The sequence below is a fragment of the Protopterus annectens genome, chromosome 3.part0, assembly GCF_019279795.1.
Source record: "Protopterus annectens isolate FY-2018-M chromosome 3.part0, PAN1.0, whole genome shotgun sequence".
Classification (NCBI taxonomy): Eukaryota; Metazoa; Chordata; order Ceratodontiformes; family Protopteridae; genus Protopterus; species Protopterus annectens.
The window spans coordinates 1,275,426,851-1,275,443,068 of record NC_056731.1 but is presented as its reverse complement, the minus strand read 5'-3'; the positions used below and the strand labels follow the sequence as shown (position 1 = coordinate 1,275,443,068).

The following is a 16,218-nucleotide window of genomic DNA, read 5'->3' as shown; positions in this document are numbered from 1 at the left end:
CATTCTTGCTCACGGTGATGTCCCGGGGAACAAGGGTGAATGCAGCTGTGTCCAGTATTGTGGGCAAATGGCTACATATTCATGAAAAGTTATGCCATTCTGGAGGGAGAACTGCAGACACTTGCTGCTGGGTTTGTAAATCCAGTTCAGCACCTTGGTACAGTGCTGCCAGAGGATCCCATACTTGTACATCCATCAACGTGACAGTATGGCCTTATCTTGCTGTGGCAATACCTCACAGCTGTACAGATTCACACAAATTACCCAGAGGCAGGGGTCATAAGTCAGGACATTACCCCTATTGTGGTGTACGGGCAGGTTTGTAGTCACCTATTTATGTGTTTACAGCCAGGGATAGTATGTGCACATGGCTGTGTGTTGGACCTTGCACATTCTATGCTGCCCATGCTCCCACCCCCCTCTATTATTCTATCCTTTTCCATACATTATACATACATTCTCTGATACTTTCCCTAAGGTTATCACCTCATCACAGCTGTGTTTTGGTGTTGTTCCACAGTTCATGCAGTGGGACATGGTGGATATGTTACTGTGATTTGTCCACATGGCCTTGCATATGTCTTATGTGGAGTGTGTTATGTTGTTATTTGGGTGTCCATGACATAACATGCATTGGCAGTATGTGTTTACACAGGACTTTGGCAGAGGCCTGTAGGCCATTTGGTGGTGATGCAGGCCAGCTGTGGCAGGCCATTGCATTCTGTCAGTCCTATAGTCCCAGACCACCATACAGTATATTCCCCTGGGGTGACAGGGTAGGTGTGCTAGGTGTTCATGCCAATACTTTCTATCAGTATTGATCAGGTGGTGTGGATGCTGGCAGGGTGCTACTTACAGTTAGGGACACACCTGCATGGGACACCTGCACTGCATGCTGCATTCTTCCGCTATTGCCATACACAAGTGTGGGTCATATTGTACCCATTCCCAACAGCAGGGATACGACCAGAGAGGTACCTGTGGGTGGTATTTGGGTGAGCTGGGTGCATGTGTGCTATGGACACTACTTGCATCTGACTCACAGATATGCATGGGGCATTCCACTTATGCTGGCATGTGCAGGTACATCAGCTGTTTCCCAGTGCATCAGTCCTATCACCTTTGTGATCTGCACATGTTCGGCTAGACGACACTGGTATTCCCTACTACAAGCCCAGATAATGTGATGTATACCTATATGTACAATTCCAAGGGTGTGCCCATTTCATGGTTACACATTATATACTGTATGTCTGGGGTACTTTTCCCTGTGTACTGCTTGTAAATCTAGCCCAACAGCCATTCCATGTCCATCTTTCAGATGGTGACACATATTACCACCATACATTTACAATGGCTTACTGCTAGCGTGTGTTATACTGGGGGAAATTGTCTTTGGCACTGCAGTTGTGAGGACTTGGCCCTGTCATCGGTAGTAGTGGGCAATGGCCACCAGGTTAAACCTCAACATGCATACATACTGGCCACTCTCACACAATATGAAACACACACCAACCTAACACACACATACCTGCATATTGTACAAATGCTACAATCTATCCTGCTACCTTGGCCACCTCTGGGCATCTGTGCTCCACTGGTATTATACCTACACATGTATGTTACTACATTTCTACATAGGATTGGTGGGGGGCACACCTGACTGTTACTACATGTCAACATAGGATTGGGGGGCACACCTGATTGTTACTACATGTCTACATAGGATTGGGGGGCACACCTGACTGTTTCTACATTGCTGGACAGGATTGGGGGGGGGGGCACCTGACACTTGTACACATTTGCTGTGACTGTACTGGTATGTCAGGTACTCTATTTCATTCTGTTTTTTAACCTATCATGCTGACTAGAGGCATATCAATGTACTACAGGTCTTAGGTTTGATTGACTTACATATTAGTTTCTGAGTTCATACCCTTCAGAACTAATATCCCACTGCCTGACCTGATGTAGTCTGTCTGTGTAGGCCTGGTGGGTTAACCATAGGCATCATTCAGAGGCCATAACACAGCCTTTGTTTGTGTTTGTCTACAACTGTCCTGCTGGCTGAGACTGTTGTTGGGTATGTGAACCTCCCTGACTGGCATGTGTGTATCATATGGACACACATGTGGCCCAGCACATTTCCTGGAGTGGGTTTTGTCACCATATGTAGTACTGGCTACTGTGGTGACACCAGTATTTGTTACAGATCTCATGCTGCCACTATAGGTGTCTTCTATCTGCTGGCATCCCATTCAGCCACCTGATTCCCTTGCATGCTAACATCCATACCTTATATATAGGTAACAACACATACTAGTCCATTCGGTAATTGGTAAGGAGAGTGACTTACCTTGTGGGTGTGCCAGTATTGAGGATTGTGCTGGAGGGCTGCCTGTGTTGGCTGCACATAGTACACTCCCTACACATGGTTGAGCACAGATAGTGTCATGTTTTGCATCCCTTTTACTGTATGTGCGAGTCAGAGAGAGGTGTAATTCTCTGGGTCCCTCATGTGTCAGGGTTTGTGTTATGCGTTGCCTCTTTGCCAAGTCTAGGGCATACTGGGCACTCCTTCTTCTTCCTACTGGGGCAGGCTCAGGTTGTTCCTCCTCCGAGTCACTCTGCGCCTGTGCAGGCCTTGGCAATGGTGAGGGCCTGTGTGGCCCTGCCCTGTGCTGTTCCTGCTGTAGCTGTTTCTGCAGGATCATATTGTGTAGCATGGCACATACAATGACAATTTGAGTACATGTAACTGGTGAGTACTGCAAGGCTCCACCAGATGTGTCCAGGCACCGGAACCTTGACTTGAGCATCCCAAACACATGCTCTATTATAATTTTGGTCTGTGAGTGTGCCTCATTATGGAGTTCTTGTTCGGGTGTGTGTGCATTTCTGATGGGTGTCATCAGCCACGGCTACAGGGCATAACCAGCATCCCCCACTAGCTGACCATAAGGGATGTCCCCATTGGCAAATCTCTGGTACAGCTGCGTCAGATGCCAGATGTGGGAATCGTGATAGCTTCCAGGGCAGCCAGCACACATATTCATTATTATGCCCTGGGCATCGCACACAACCTGGCAGTTGATGGAGGGGAAGCCCTTGCGGTTGATGTAGACCCTACCCTGCTCACCGGATAGTGCTTTGATGCATGTGTGCTTGCAGTCTATAGCACCCACTACCTCAGGGTATTCTACTATTTGGTGGAAGAGATGCCTATTGCTTTGCAACGCCACATGGGTGTTGGGGAAATATACGTGCTCACCTGCATGTGCTGACATGGATTCCAGGAACTGGTAGAGTACCCTGGATGCTGATGCCTGTGAGATCTCCATGATATCCCCAGCTGGCCTTTGGAAGGTACCTGTAGCTAGTATTCTTAGGCCTACACATACCTTGGTATCCACTGGGATGGGTTCCCTTCTCTTAGTTCTGTGTGTGAGGCCTGGCCGGCACAGCTCAACAATTTTCTGTAGGAGGTCCCTGTCCACCCTATAATGCTCCACTATCTCCAGCTCATGTAGCCCCTGGTAGGTTACCCTGGGTCTGTACACTCTCCTCCATCTCCTTACTGTGGGTTGGTCAACAGCATTCTCATCCAAACTACACTCAGCCTCTTCCACAAGTTGTTGTATGATAGCTATTGCAGCCCCTATGATTTTGTTGTTTTTGTTTGTTAAAATCCCCCCGCTTGTATACACCGGTGGTGTAGAGTATGTGGGAAAACCAGAGGGAAAGGTGTTTGCATAGTTTATAGTAGTGTTCTGGGATGGGCTGGGCTGCTGCCTGTGTAATTGGCTGATTCTGATACATTTCACCTGCCAGCTATGCTAGTTCTCCTTGATTACCTTCCTACTACTGTTTTTCCTTCCCATTGCCTTCCAGTTTAAACCCACGGGTGTGCCATGCAATCACAGTGATCAGTTGTGCACAGAGCTGCTATTACCTGGTTTACTTTTTTGTTTTCCTTTAAAACCCGGTGAGCAGCGTCCACACTTGCTTAGGCAATGTAAAGAGTGCTAGGCAGCCTCAGACACACTCCCTTGCTTAGCTCTGCTAAGCTAAGGGCAAACCTGAGCCACAGGGCTCCAGTCCACTTACAGTATGCCTGACATACCCCCCTATGATGTCAGCTAACTCCTAGGCTTGCAGCAAGCTATTCCTGCTCTGACACTGTTGGCTGCTGACTAGCATGCAGGGGACATCTGGGATTCAGTATCATTCCCCTCATTTGCATAGGATTGCCTGCTGATGCATAGTTACTGGTCCCACACTGAGCCTCCCCCTTAGCAACCACTCTTCACTGGCCATGTTGTCTTCTGCCTGCCATTGAGTATAATGGCAAAATAGTGATTTTGGTTAGAATGCTTATTTTAGTTTTTTTTTATTTTTCGCCCGATCCTGTTTGCGCGCTGCTGCCCTACGCTTAAACAGCCAAGATGGGCTAAAAAAAATAAAAGTTGATTTTTTTCTTTTTGCAACTGTTTTCCATGCCAATGGCCATATATTTGGCCATTGGCGTGCTTTCTACATAATATTCACCCTTTATTTGGAGTTGTCATGGCACAGTTTTGTAGTTTGCAGAAATGCACTCGATTACTGGCCAAGTACATTTCTACAGATTACACTAGTCCTGCACAACCGGCTTCCTGGATTGCAAATTCACCTCATTTGCTTGGATTTCACCTGCAAATGGGTAATTTGCATACAGGAGCTGAGCCCATGCAGAACTAGTGCAGGAGCGCTCATGCACGTTCCTACAGCTTATTCCTGGATCGCACAGGAGCTCCTGCAATAGTCCTGCACATCATGCAGGGCTTTCTGAATCCAGGTGCAAGTCTTCAAAGGCTTCTTACTATTAAACAGAAATATTTGATGGACAATGAACTACCTTGTTTATACTGTTTTGCATTTCTCTGTGAAGTGTATCACTCTGGTAAAATGTATATATTGAGCATGAATATGTCCCAGTTTTTATGGTTATATTTTAGTTTCATGTATGGTTTTAAAAACAATAAATTGTAGAGCCAAAAGAAAAGTAAGAATCCATGGAATTCAGTCAGCTTTCCTAAAAAAGGATGCATTTTAGTTAACTGTCTGTATTAGAAACACTTTGGGAATGTCTTAATGGTTAAGACATTTACCTCATAGAACAAAGTACAGGGGCTGGCTCTTATTTAGGCCCCAGTGGCCTAATGGATAAGGTATTTGTCTTCTAAGCCAATGATTGTGGGTTCGAGTCCCATCTTGGATGGTATACTCTTGAAGTATTTGGAGGTTAGTATAATGGCTAGGGTGCTTATCTTACAAACACCAGGTACAGAGTTTGATTCCCACCTTGGAAAGCAAAATTAAATAGTCTTAAAATGCCTCACATGAGTAGCCAGCCTAGTAATTATTTATTATCAATAAGCTAGTAAAATCAAATAATTTTAAACACTAGATAAAACAAAAAACATATTAACATGTCATATTCATGCATTGTACATTACAAACATGTATTCTTTCTTTTTAACAATTATTCACTACATCACTTAAATTGCTCAAGTCCTGTCTTCCATTGAACCTCACTCCTTCTCCCCCTGAGCATTATTCTGTATGTACTGTTCCCAAAAAAATCCATTTTTTTTATGCAATTTGCTCCTTCCCTTTTCTAAAGATCTCACCTCTAATTATGTTATCTCCTTTAAAGTATCCAGCTCATCAATTAAGTTTGGTTTAGCTTTTGATTTCTATTTTCTAGTATTTTTTAGCAGCCAGTAACACTAAACTTAATAAGACCTTACTGTGTATATGAAAATCAGATCCAGTGTTTCAGCTCAAAAGAATAATTTCCTTAGTTACAACCATTTGCTATCCTAGTATTTCCGATAGAAAACTCTAAAGGTAATTTTTAAAATCTACCAAATCACTGCACTCCCCAAAAATTTGTTACCAGTTATCATTTCATTTCCATCACACCTCCAGCATCTGCTGTCTACCTGAGAAAAAACATCTCTTATGTCTGATTATTGTATAGAAATACCTATCCAAATAATTCCAAGCAAAAATCCTAACATTCTGTTTTTTGTTCCACATTTAGGAGCCATACAGATGACTCCCTATTGTTCCTTTGCAAATTGCCTTTCCAGTCTCTCATCCCAATCTTTTCTAACTTTCTCTGATTCTTGTAGTATCACGCAATATTTATATACCTTACTGATCATCCTTTTTTTTAAATGCAGCATCAGTTCTTGACTTGACTAAAAGCTCTGCTATAGTTGGTCTTTCACTTACCACTCTCCTATCCTTTTATCTTTGCTTATACTTTGATATCTATCCCTGACAGGGAAAGGTGTCTCTGACCTGCAATCCACATTTCTGCTTGGTTTCATCCCACTCTATTACCCTTCCCTCTCTAGTTATTTGCTCTCACTACCTTGGTTCCTTTACCAAATGTCTCCAGAAAATTGTATATCCCTTTGTCCTTTCCCATGTTAGCTTAGTTCTTAAAACAGATGTGCAACTTTATGAGTATAATATTATATATTGTTGTTATGGATCTGAATTCAAAATCCTATTTTCTCATTTTTAACCCCCTTCCTCCATTTTACCATCATTCCTTTCCACTTTTATTTATAACCTTCTGCTTATATAATGCGCATGAGTCTTAACTGCATAGTTTTAAAGTATCTATTCAAATCAGGAAATCCTCACACACCTTGTTCTATCGGGAGGATCAACTTATCCCACTTAACTCTTGCTCTCTTCTCTTCCTCATCAAATTCCTTCAACTCTTTATTAATTATTGTCCACGACATCCCCAATGGTTGACAAAAATATGCCAGCCCTTTATATAAAAGTAAAGGGACTAAAACATGTTCATTTCTTGTATCTTACTATTCATATCCTTAATAAAGAGATTGCAGTTTCTCACTTTTTGAATTAGCTTTTGTTTAGGCTCAGCTCACTTATTCTTAGCTGCCATAACAGAATCCTTTTCAATCCACACACCTAAATACTTTATCTTGTCATGATCCCAGAAATGTGGGTATTGTTGAACCTATTCATGTATGGATACATAGTTTACCACTATATCCTTTGATTTATTTTCATTAATTTTATGTCCCAAAAAAGACTTGAAACTGTCAAAAATAATTTTACAGCACAACATTGTCTATTTATGGCTCTATCAAGTGTAAAACAATATCATCTGAAAACAAGGATAATTTTTCTTGATTACTATACAGTTATATCCTTGAATTTGTGAGTCCTTTATTTTCTTTGTCAGTTGTTCTAAGTATTAAGCATATAACAAGGTTAAAGAGGACACTTATGCCTAGTTCCTCTCTTTAAACACAGCTTTTCCAAAAGCAACCCTACCATCTTCATTCTTTTCACAGATATATCATAAATCTTCATGTTTAAATCTATAACTCTATTAGGGAATTGCTCTACTAATAAAATCCCTGCTGACAATATTGAATGCTTTCCTTGCATCAAAAATAAGCAACAATAGAGGTATTTTCTTGCATTCTGCTTCCCTCTGAACCATCATTGTTCTGTTAATGTTGTCAAATGGTTGCTTCCTCACCACAGAACCACATTGATCCCTATTTATCAATTTCGGCAACACAAAAATAAAATCAAACAACTTGACTGCAGAGTTTAAAATGTTAAGCTTTCATGCTAAAATGGCATCTCATCAGGACAAGAATGTATCTAACAAACACAGTTTCTTTATACATGCTTTAATTAGGGAATTACATCATTATTATCACCTCATATAAGTTATGCTTGTATGGTTTCCGGATTAATCAAAACTTCACCTATTTTTTTAAATCAGCTTTGGTTTTATTAAAACCCGCTGGTTGTAGGACATGAAACATAAAACGAGACTGATATTCATCTGTCTCTACATGATTTCTGTATAAAACTTTAAATGTTATGCTTAGTATCACTGAGGTGTTAATAACCATAAGTCTGAATTTATATTGCTTTTTTATATTATGAAATGCTCCGTGTAAGTCATAAGTAGCCACATAAACTGAAAGCAAGGTACTGAAGACAGCATATTGTATTAAAAGGTAAATGTGCTGTGCTGTTTGATGGTTAAGCATAGCATTTCTGTTAATAACCAAATAGATAGAATGATTAAACATATATATGTGTGTGTGTGTGTGTGTGTGTGTGTGTGTGTGTGTGTGTGTGTGTGTGTGTGTGTGTGTGTGTGTGTATGTATGTATATTTATATATACACCCTAATCTGTGAAGTCATATTAGTCGGTTACTTGCTTAACAGTGTTTTAACAGTCTTATTTATAGGTTCATAGGTTCACAGGTGTGTACTAGGCTAATGGCCCTGGAGCCTTTACAAGCCTAGCCCATAGAAATGCCCTGGCATCATGCTGCCCGACGTTAGTTCCCAGTGCCTCTATCAAGTAGAGCCACTAGACTGATCCTCAGGGTGAACTTTCTATTTCCCATCCACTCATCAAGATTTCTCTTGAAGAGGGCCAGTGAGGTGCTCTGCTTGACATGTATAGAAAGTCTATTTCAGAGCATGGGCAGTCTCTGGGTTATGAACCTGTCCCATGTTCTGTTGATTGTGGTAATAAGGTTGAGGTCTCTGGAGCATGTGGTGCAGAGGGATTGGGATTTATTTAGATGTAGCATTTCTGACAGAGCTGGGTCAGAAATAGCTTTGTATGTCAGGCAGAGATCGCCTCTTAGTAGATAATATGAGACAGAATAGCTGGATTTTTTGCATCTGTCTGTGTAGGATATGTGCTTAAGGTCTAGGATCCTCTTCATGAGGAACGTTTGTGACCTTTCCTTGTGTCTAGTGAGGTACATGCCAAATGCGGCATTATACTCGATGACTGGCCTAATGAGGGAAGAGTAGAGAGAGAGATGATGACCTCTTTCTTCCTGGATGCAAAACCCTTGGTAATGAGATGTACCATATAGAAGGACTTTCTGACCACAGTGACAATGTGGTAGTCAAAAGAGAGGTTGCTCTCAACCTGTGTCCTCAGATCCCTTATAATGCCTTCAGTGTTCAGTGTGCTTCCATCGATGTGGTAATTAGTGGGAACTGAGTTTTTCGCAATGAGGATGACAGTGCATTTTGTGGCATTAAGCTTAAGGCCATGGTTTCGACACCAGTCATTGGTCTCGGTGAGGCCTTTCTGTAGAATGTCTTCATCACTTGGGGAATTAATAATGGCTCCCAGCTCGCAGTCGTCTGTGAACTTGGTCAGCCAGAGTCCCTCCATGTTGGCCTGGACTTCTGAGAAGTAGATGCCAAACAGGAGAGAACCCAGGATTGATCCCTGTGAGACACCACTCATGATTGGACGGCAGTCTGACTTGGAGTCTGCTACTTTCACACTGTGAGCCAATTTGCAACCTGCCTAGTGATATAGGGGTTGATGCCATGTTTGGTGAGTTTGTGAATAATTACTGAGTGGGGAATGGTATCAAAGGCCTTGGCCAGATCGAGTTAGGCTGTATGAACTGCCTTGCCCTCATCCACAGCTCTGGTGACTGACTCAAAGAAGTCAACCAGATTGAGCAGGCATGATCTACCTTTCACAAAACCAAATTGAGTGGAATCTAGAGTTTGGAGATTCTCTATATCCTTGTTAATTAGGTCCATGATGATGCATTCCGTACTCTTAAATATCAGCCTCGTCAGGCTAATGGGGCAATATTTCTCAGGGTCCGTAGTCACTCCCTCTGTATGGAGAATGATGACTGTAGCAGTGCACCGTTTGGTAGGGGACAAAGCCTGAGGGGAGGCAGTGATTGAACAGAGCACACAGATGTGGTGACAGTTCACTTTGTAGTTCATGTAGAACACATACAGGGATATTGCCTGGTCCCATGGAAGCTGTATTCTTGGCCTTGGACAATGCAGCTGTAACCCGTGCTGCAGTAATGCTGGGTGCCTGGCATTCCTCTGGTATTGTGATTGGTCTTTTGGGGGGGTAAAGTTGGCAGTGAATCTGTCGGCCAGTATGTTGGCAATGTCTGTTGGCTCAGTGTAGGAGGTACCATTGTGCAGTAACGCAGAGCAAACCTGGGCATTGCCATGGAGATTCTTGATATAACTATAGAAGGCTTTGTGGTTGCTTTTAGTGCCTGCCACAATTCTGCCTTCATAGCTGGCTTTAGAGGTTTTGATGAGGTATCTCAACTTTTTGTTGAGAATAATAAGGGAGTTTTTCCAGTCTTGGGACTTCACCTTTTTGTGCAACAGTTTCTTACTTCTACTGTAGAGTTTATTAATGGCATTGGACTACCAGATTGGCTTCCTTTTTTTGGAGGAGAGAATCTTGGTTCTGTTGGGTATGACTAGTTCCATGCATTTATGTACGTGTGAGTATCTTATAAGCATCCTTTCAAATGTAGCTGACATTTAAGTGCAAGTATTGAATTATTACAAATGCAGTCACTGTAATCATATATATTGTTTTATTGTTTCAAGGTGACAGTCTTTTGAAGAAAATGTTTTGTGGATGTGGGAATGGATTTCTTGTGTATTCTATCCCATGTCTCATTTTTCCACATAAAATACACTAAATCATGTCATTCAGAGTATATAAAGGGAAAACCTGCACCGTTATATTTTAAAAATATGACTGTGGGACAGATTGCTGTATCCAGTAACTATGTTATAAGTAAAGCACACAATAATTTCAAACTGAAGACATGAACAATCATAGTAAAGTGACAGAAAAACTCATACTGATGTTTTCAATAAATTTATTATGAAAAATTGACCTTGCTGGCTAGGCTTACGTAGGCCCTTGGGCCAATAGCCTAGTACCTACCTATGAACCTATGAATTATTGGAATATGTTCTTCCACTAAATTAAAAGGTTGGAGTTCAGTACGTTTAGTCTTTGTGTGTGTGTGTGTGTGTGTGTGTGTGTGTGTGTGTGTGTGTGTGTGTGTGTGTGTGTGTGTATCTGTCTGTCTTTTGCCTCTCATATTTTGTCTCTGTCACTCTCTTTGTAATTTTATCAAGCTACAAGTCCAGTAAAGGATGAAAGATTTTCATTAATTCGAAGAAGCTTGCGTCTGGGTGGTCATGAAACACCAAAAAGCAAAGACAAACGTGGAAAAGAAGCTGATCCAGTTTCCCCCACGAAAGATCCAAATGAAGATAAAGAGGTGGGGCAGATCCCAAAGGCAACAACTGCAAAAGACAGTGGAACAGGTAGGAAAACAGCAGTAGGAAAATCTGATACAGTGGAAGTAGATAAAAGCACAACGTGTCACTCAGAATAGCTTTTAACTTGTGTTATATTTAAGGTGCTTCAGGCTGTAAAATACTTTTGTATTACTATTTGGTGAAGGGTTATTCACAAAACTATACTGACAAGTCCTTATCTTCATAAACAGCATCTCTGATGTTAGAAATTATGTTTTGTTTTTCTTTTTGCCTGAGCTGCAGCAACCTTACAGATAAAAAAAAGATAGGGGTGAACAATGTAATGCAGTCTATATGGGAAGTTATGAAAGGGCAGTCATGAAACAATGCTGATGTTCACCGTGTTACCCTGCTGCAGTCATCACACTTGGGTTATCCTGCTGTCAGGTGGTCCCGCAGTTGGCCCGAATTCCAAAGTCTTAGTCTGGCGTCGGTTGCTGTCACTTCTTCCCTGACGTCAGTGTGCCAGGAGTATATAAGAGGCATCCGACGCCATTTTCTTCAGTCTTTCTTGCCGTGCGGTGCCCGAAGCAGAAGCAGTTTGCAAGTGCCAGTCGGCCGACACCTGAGATTTTCGAATCGAGTTTCAGTCCAAAGTCTTCAAAGCTAAATACCCCATTGGGGAATCTTTTCTTGCCTCAGTCCGATGTCAGAAAAAGTTAACAATTGCATTTCTTGTTGGAAGCAAATACCTCATAAGGACTTTCATTCTTATTGTATACCTTGCCTAGGCCCAGACCACGACGTCACTGGTTGTCGGTTTTGTGCTAGGTTCAATAAGCGAACTATAAAGTGATGCTTTGATTTCGCACGACACTACTTCGGTAGAAAATTTAATTATACTATGCCGTCAGAGCAACCGACTACCGGTGTTCATAAAAAATGCAAAGATAAAGGCAGGCAGCCTAGATCCAAGCCAGACTCTGAGGCCTCGGCTGGGCCGGTCGCCGGTCCTCCGGTTTTCAGTGAGGCACCTACGCAGCCCCTGGCTCCTGCAGAATTGGAACCCCAGACCACTTTGGATTCTCTAGCAGAGAGTTCTAGGCTGACGCAGCCATTTTCTTTAGGCCCTACCGACAACATTGCAGAAGGAGAAGCCGGTGCTTTAGAAACACCTTCGGTTTCAGAAGGTGTCTTCAGACCAACTACTCTCACCATAAAATCTTATGCTAAGCTTAAGACTCCTTTAAAACCAAAAAAGACTGCACCTCAGTCTCCAGTTCAAGGCCCTATGCCTAAGAAACAGATGCTTAAAATGGCTGAAGATTTGATTTCTTTAATCAGGGGTTCCCAACCCCCCCCCCCCCCCCCCGACAACAGGCCTAGACATGAGGAGTATTATGCCTCCTCTGATCAAGTGTCTATTTCCTCAGGCTCCTCCGAGGAACAGGATTACTCCTTTCCCCCTTATGAAGATTCTGATGCTGAAGATTCCATTCCCTCAGCTTCTCCCCTGAAGACTATTCCTTTGGGGAAACCTTACATACCATGAGGGAACATTTCCACTTGGAAGGCCAGGACTACTCTGACCTCAAAGAAAAGGCTCCGAGAGTTTCTTTTACTCCCCCCAGCACAGACCACTTGCTATCCCCCCAGTTTTAGACATTGTGGATGATGTGTATTTAGAATCTAGTCTAACTCCAGATTCTCTGCCTCCTGCTCCAGCCAAACCAGATAGATACTATAGAGTCCCTGACTCACACAAATTCCTTTACAAAAGCCCTGTTGCTGATCCAGAGACAATCTCCCAAGGTCCCAAAGGGGCTAAGGCTTCATTGGCTAAAAATCCTGCACCCTCTGAAAGGGACTCCAGAGCACTAGATAGGTGGGGGAAGAAGGTTTACACCTCAGCTACTTTGGCTACGAGAGCACTAAATTGTCAATTTCACATGCTTAAATACCAGCAATTCCTAATGTCTCAAATAAAACAAAAGATGAGCACGCACCCTCAACAGTCTGAATTCAAGGAAATGCAGGATCTGTTGCATGCAACTGAACAGGTGGTCAACATACTCTACAATGTGGATTTGATTCCTTGGAAGCTTCCTGCAGAGCTGCTGTTACTGGGTCTGTTATATGTAGGCATGCTTGGTTAAAGGAACAAACTCTGCCTGATCATGTTAAAGCAAAGTTACTAGATGCACCCTGACAGCAGGATGTCTTATTTGGGGTTAAAGCAGAAGAGGTTTTAAAGAAAATGGAGGATAAGGCAAAATCTATGCAGACGGTCAAAGATTTCTTACAGGTACAGCCCCCACGTTTCAGCAGAACGTGGCTAACAAAAAATTGGTCCTTTCCAGCTTTTGACAGACCACAGAGGGGTAAATACAGGTGCCCAAGGGGCAGAGGACAAACACAAATCCCTTACAAACCTCGCCAATGGGGCACTGCAACACAGAATGGAGGAGAAGACAGGTCCCAAACTACTAGAAGGCAAACACAATGACTTAAACCTCAAACTGCCAAGCAAAACTCTCTTGGCAGCTCCCTTGGGAGGAAAATTAGCACTTTTTGCAGACAACTGGCACATCGTCACAAAGGACAAATGGGTCCTAGACATCATCTCACAAGGATACAGATTCCATTTCCACACCTTGCCAAGGAAAAAAAGGAATTCCAAACCTGCCACAAAATCAATGGGCAGAGGCACAAAACAAATTCCAGCTCTCATGGACATGAGAGCCATTCAACTGGTACCTACACAGGAGCAAGGCCAAGGATTTTACTCAAGGCTCTTTCTAGTCCCCAGAAAGGACAATGCTTGGAGACCCATTCTGGACCTTTCAATTCTAAACACCTTCTTGCAAGTACCCAAATTCAAGATGCTAACACTACATCAGCTTCTTCCCATGTTGGGCAAGAAAGCTTGGCTAGTAACGTTGGACCTCAAGGAGGCATACCTGCATGTCCCTATCAGACAAAATTGCAGAAGATACCTCCACTTCATTGCAGGTTCAACCCATTACCAATTCTCTGCACTGCCCTTTGGCTTATCTACTGTGCCCAGGGTCTTCACAAAATGCCTGGCACCAGTAATTGCATACTGCAGACAAAAAGGAATTCAAATATACCCATACCTGGACGATTGCCTCATCCAAACAGAAAGCAAGGACATCCTCTTACAACATCTGGCTTTTGTAAAACACCTTCTAAGTTGCCTAGGGTACACAGTAAACGAAAATAAATCAAAACTAGTGCCCTCACAAAATATAACATTCCTGGGTGCCAGCTTGAATACAACGGCCCAGATGGCTTACCTGACGCCAGACAAACAACTACAACTAACTCAATACTTCAAAACAATGGCAACACAGACCCAACTCCCTGCAAGAAAAATTCTGCAGGCCTTGGGCTTCATGGCATCTTGCATACTACTAATACCATTTGCAAAACTGCATATGAGGAAATTACAATGGTACCTAAAAAGCGTATGGACTCAACACAGCCACAGCTTGGAATCAATGATACCTCTCATTCCCTGCCTTCAACAGGAGTTTCTATGGTGGTCACAGGCATGTCACCTCAACAAGGGTCAGCCTTTCACCTTACCCCCAGCCAGGCAAACTATGACAACAGATGCATCGGACTATGCCTGGGGGGCACACATGGCAGGATGGTGCGTTCAAGGCATATGGACTGCAGATCAAAGGAATCTGCACATCAATCAAAAAGAAATGCTATCTGTACAGAATGGCCTGACAGCCTTCAAGGACCTCTTACATCCAGGACAGCTTATAATAAGGACAGACAACACCACAGTAATGTGGTAAATAAACAAACAAGGGGGTACACACTCCTACCCTCTATGCAGGCAAGCAATGACCTTGTGGAGCACAGCACTGGCTTACCAAGTTCAATTACAGGCTCAATTCCTGCCAGGAAAAAAGAACACATTGGCAGACGACCTAAGCAGAAACATCATGGATCCCCACGAGTGGAAACTGGATCCACAAGTATTTGCAATGATAACTCAAAAATGGGGGCACCCAGACATAGACCTGTTTGCCAGCCCCCAAAACTATCAGCTAACAAAATTTTGCACAAGGACATTTCACCATCAAGCTTGGGAAGTGGACGCACTCTCATTCAGTTGGAAAATGCTGACAGTATATGCCTTCCCTCCATTGCCCCTTCTCACAAAGGTGCTGCTGAAAGCCAGGATGGAGAGACCCCAAATGATACTCATTGCCCTAGACTGGCCACGCAAGCACTGGTACCCACTATTAAGGAATATGGCCCAGGGCCCACCATGGATTTTACCACAAATTACTTATCTGCTCACACAGCAAGACAGTCAGATTCTACACAGCCAGCTCAAAACCTTAAATTTGGCTGCATGGCAAATCACCTAAGTGACCAGCCAGCTCCTCTTTCACAAGCTGTTATGGATGTTATTCTGGAGGCCAGGAGGCCCAGCACCAGGAAAGCCTACTCAGACAAATGGAAAAGGTTTTGCGCCTGGAACCAAGCTAAAGGCCAAAATACCCTTCAGCCGGACATACCTCAGATTTTACAATATTTAACTGAGATGTTACACAAAGGGCTTTCTTTTTCATCTATTAAAATCCACGCCTCAGCTATTTCAGCTCACTACAACACGGATCCTCCTTTATTTTCACATCCACTTCTAAGGCAGTATCTCAGAGGGGCCAAAAACATTAGGCCTCCCAGGAGAGTGCCAACACCAACTTGGGACCTCAGTTTTGTTCTGGAAAAACTTACGCTGCCACCTTTTGAGCCAGCTTTCTCAACTGACTTAAAGTTTATATCATGGAAGACTGCCCTGCTACTAGCAATTACTTCCGCCAGAAGAGTCTCAGAGCTACAGGCACTAATGGCAGTAGAGCCTTTCCTCATTTTTCATCAAGACAGAGTTTCTCTATGAACTAACCCCTCCTTTATGCCAAAGGTGGTATCCAGTGTGGCTCTGAATCAAACCATCCATTTAGCCACCTTCTTTCCAAATCCACAGAACAAAGGAGAAAGACTCCTGCATTCCTTGGACATTCACA

The 16,218-nt window shown here is 43.0% G+C and overlaps 1 protein-coding gene across 4 annotated transcripts in view; it reads left to right on the top strand.

Moving 5' to 3' along the window:
• LOC122796727 (exocyst complex component 3-like protein 4) overlaps positions 1-16,218 on the top strand; it is a 2,022,901-nt gene that overhangs the window by 433,401 nt on the left and 1,573,282 nt on the right. For all 4 annotated transcript variants that reach the window (XM_044065430.1, XM_044065431.1, XM_044065429.1 and 1 more), the window contains exon 3: positions 11,021-11,212. In XM_044065430.1, the coding sequence (XP_043921365.1) occupies positions 11,021-11,212 (192 nt within the window). The remainder of the gene's footprint in view (positions 1-11,020; positions 11,213-16,218) is intronic.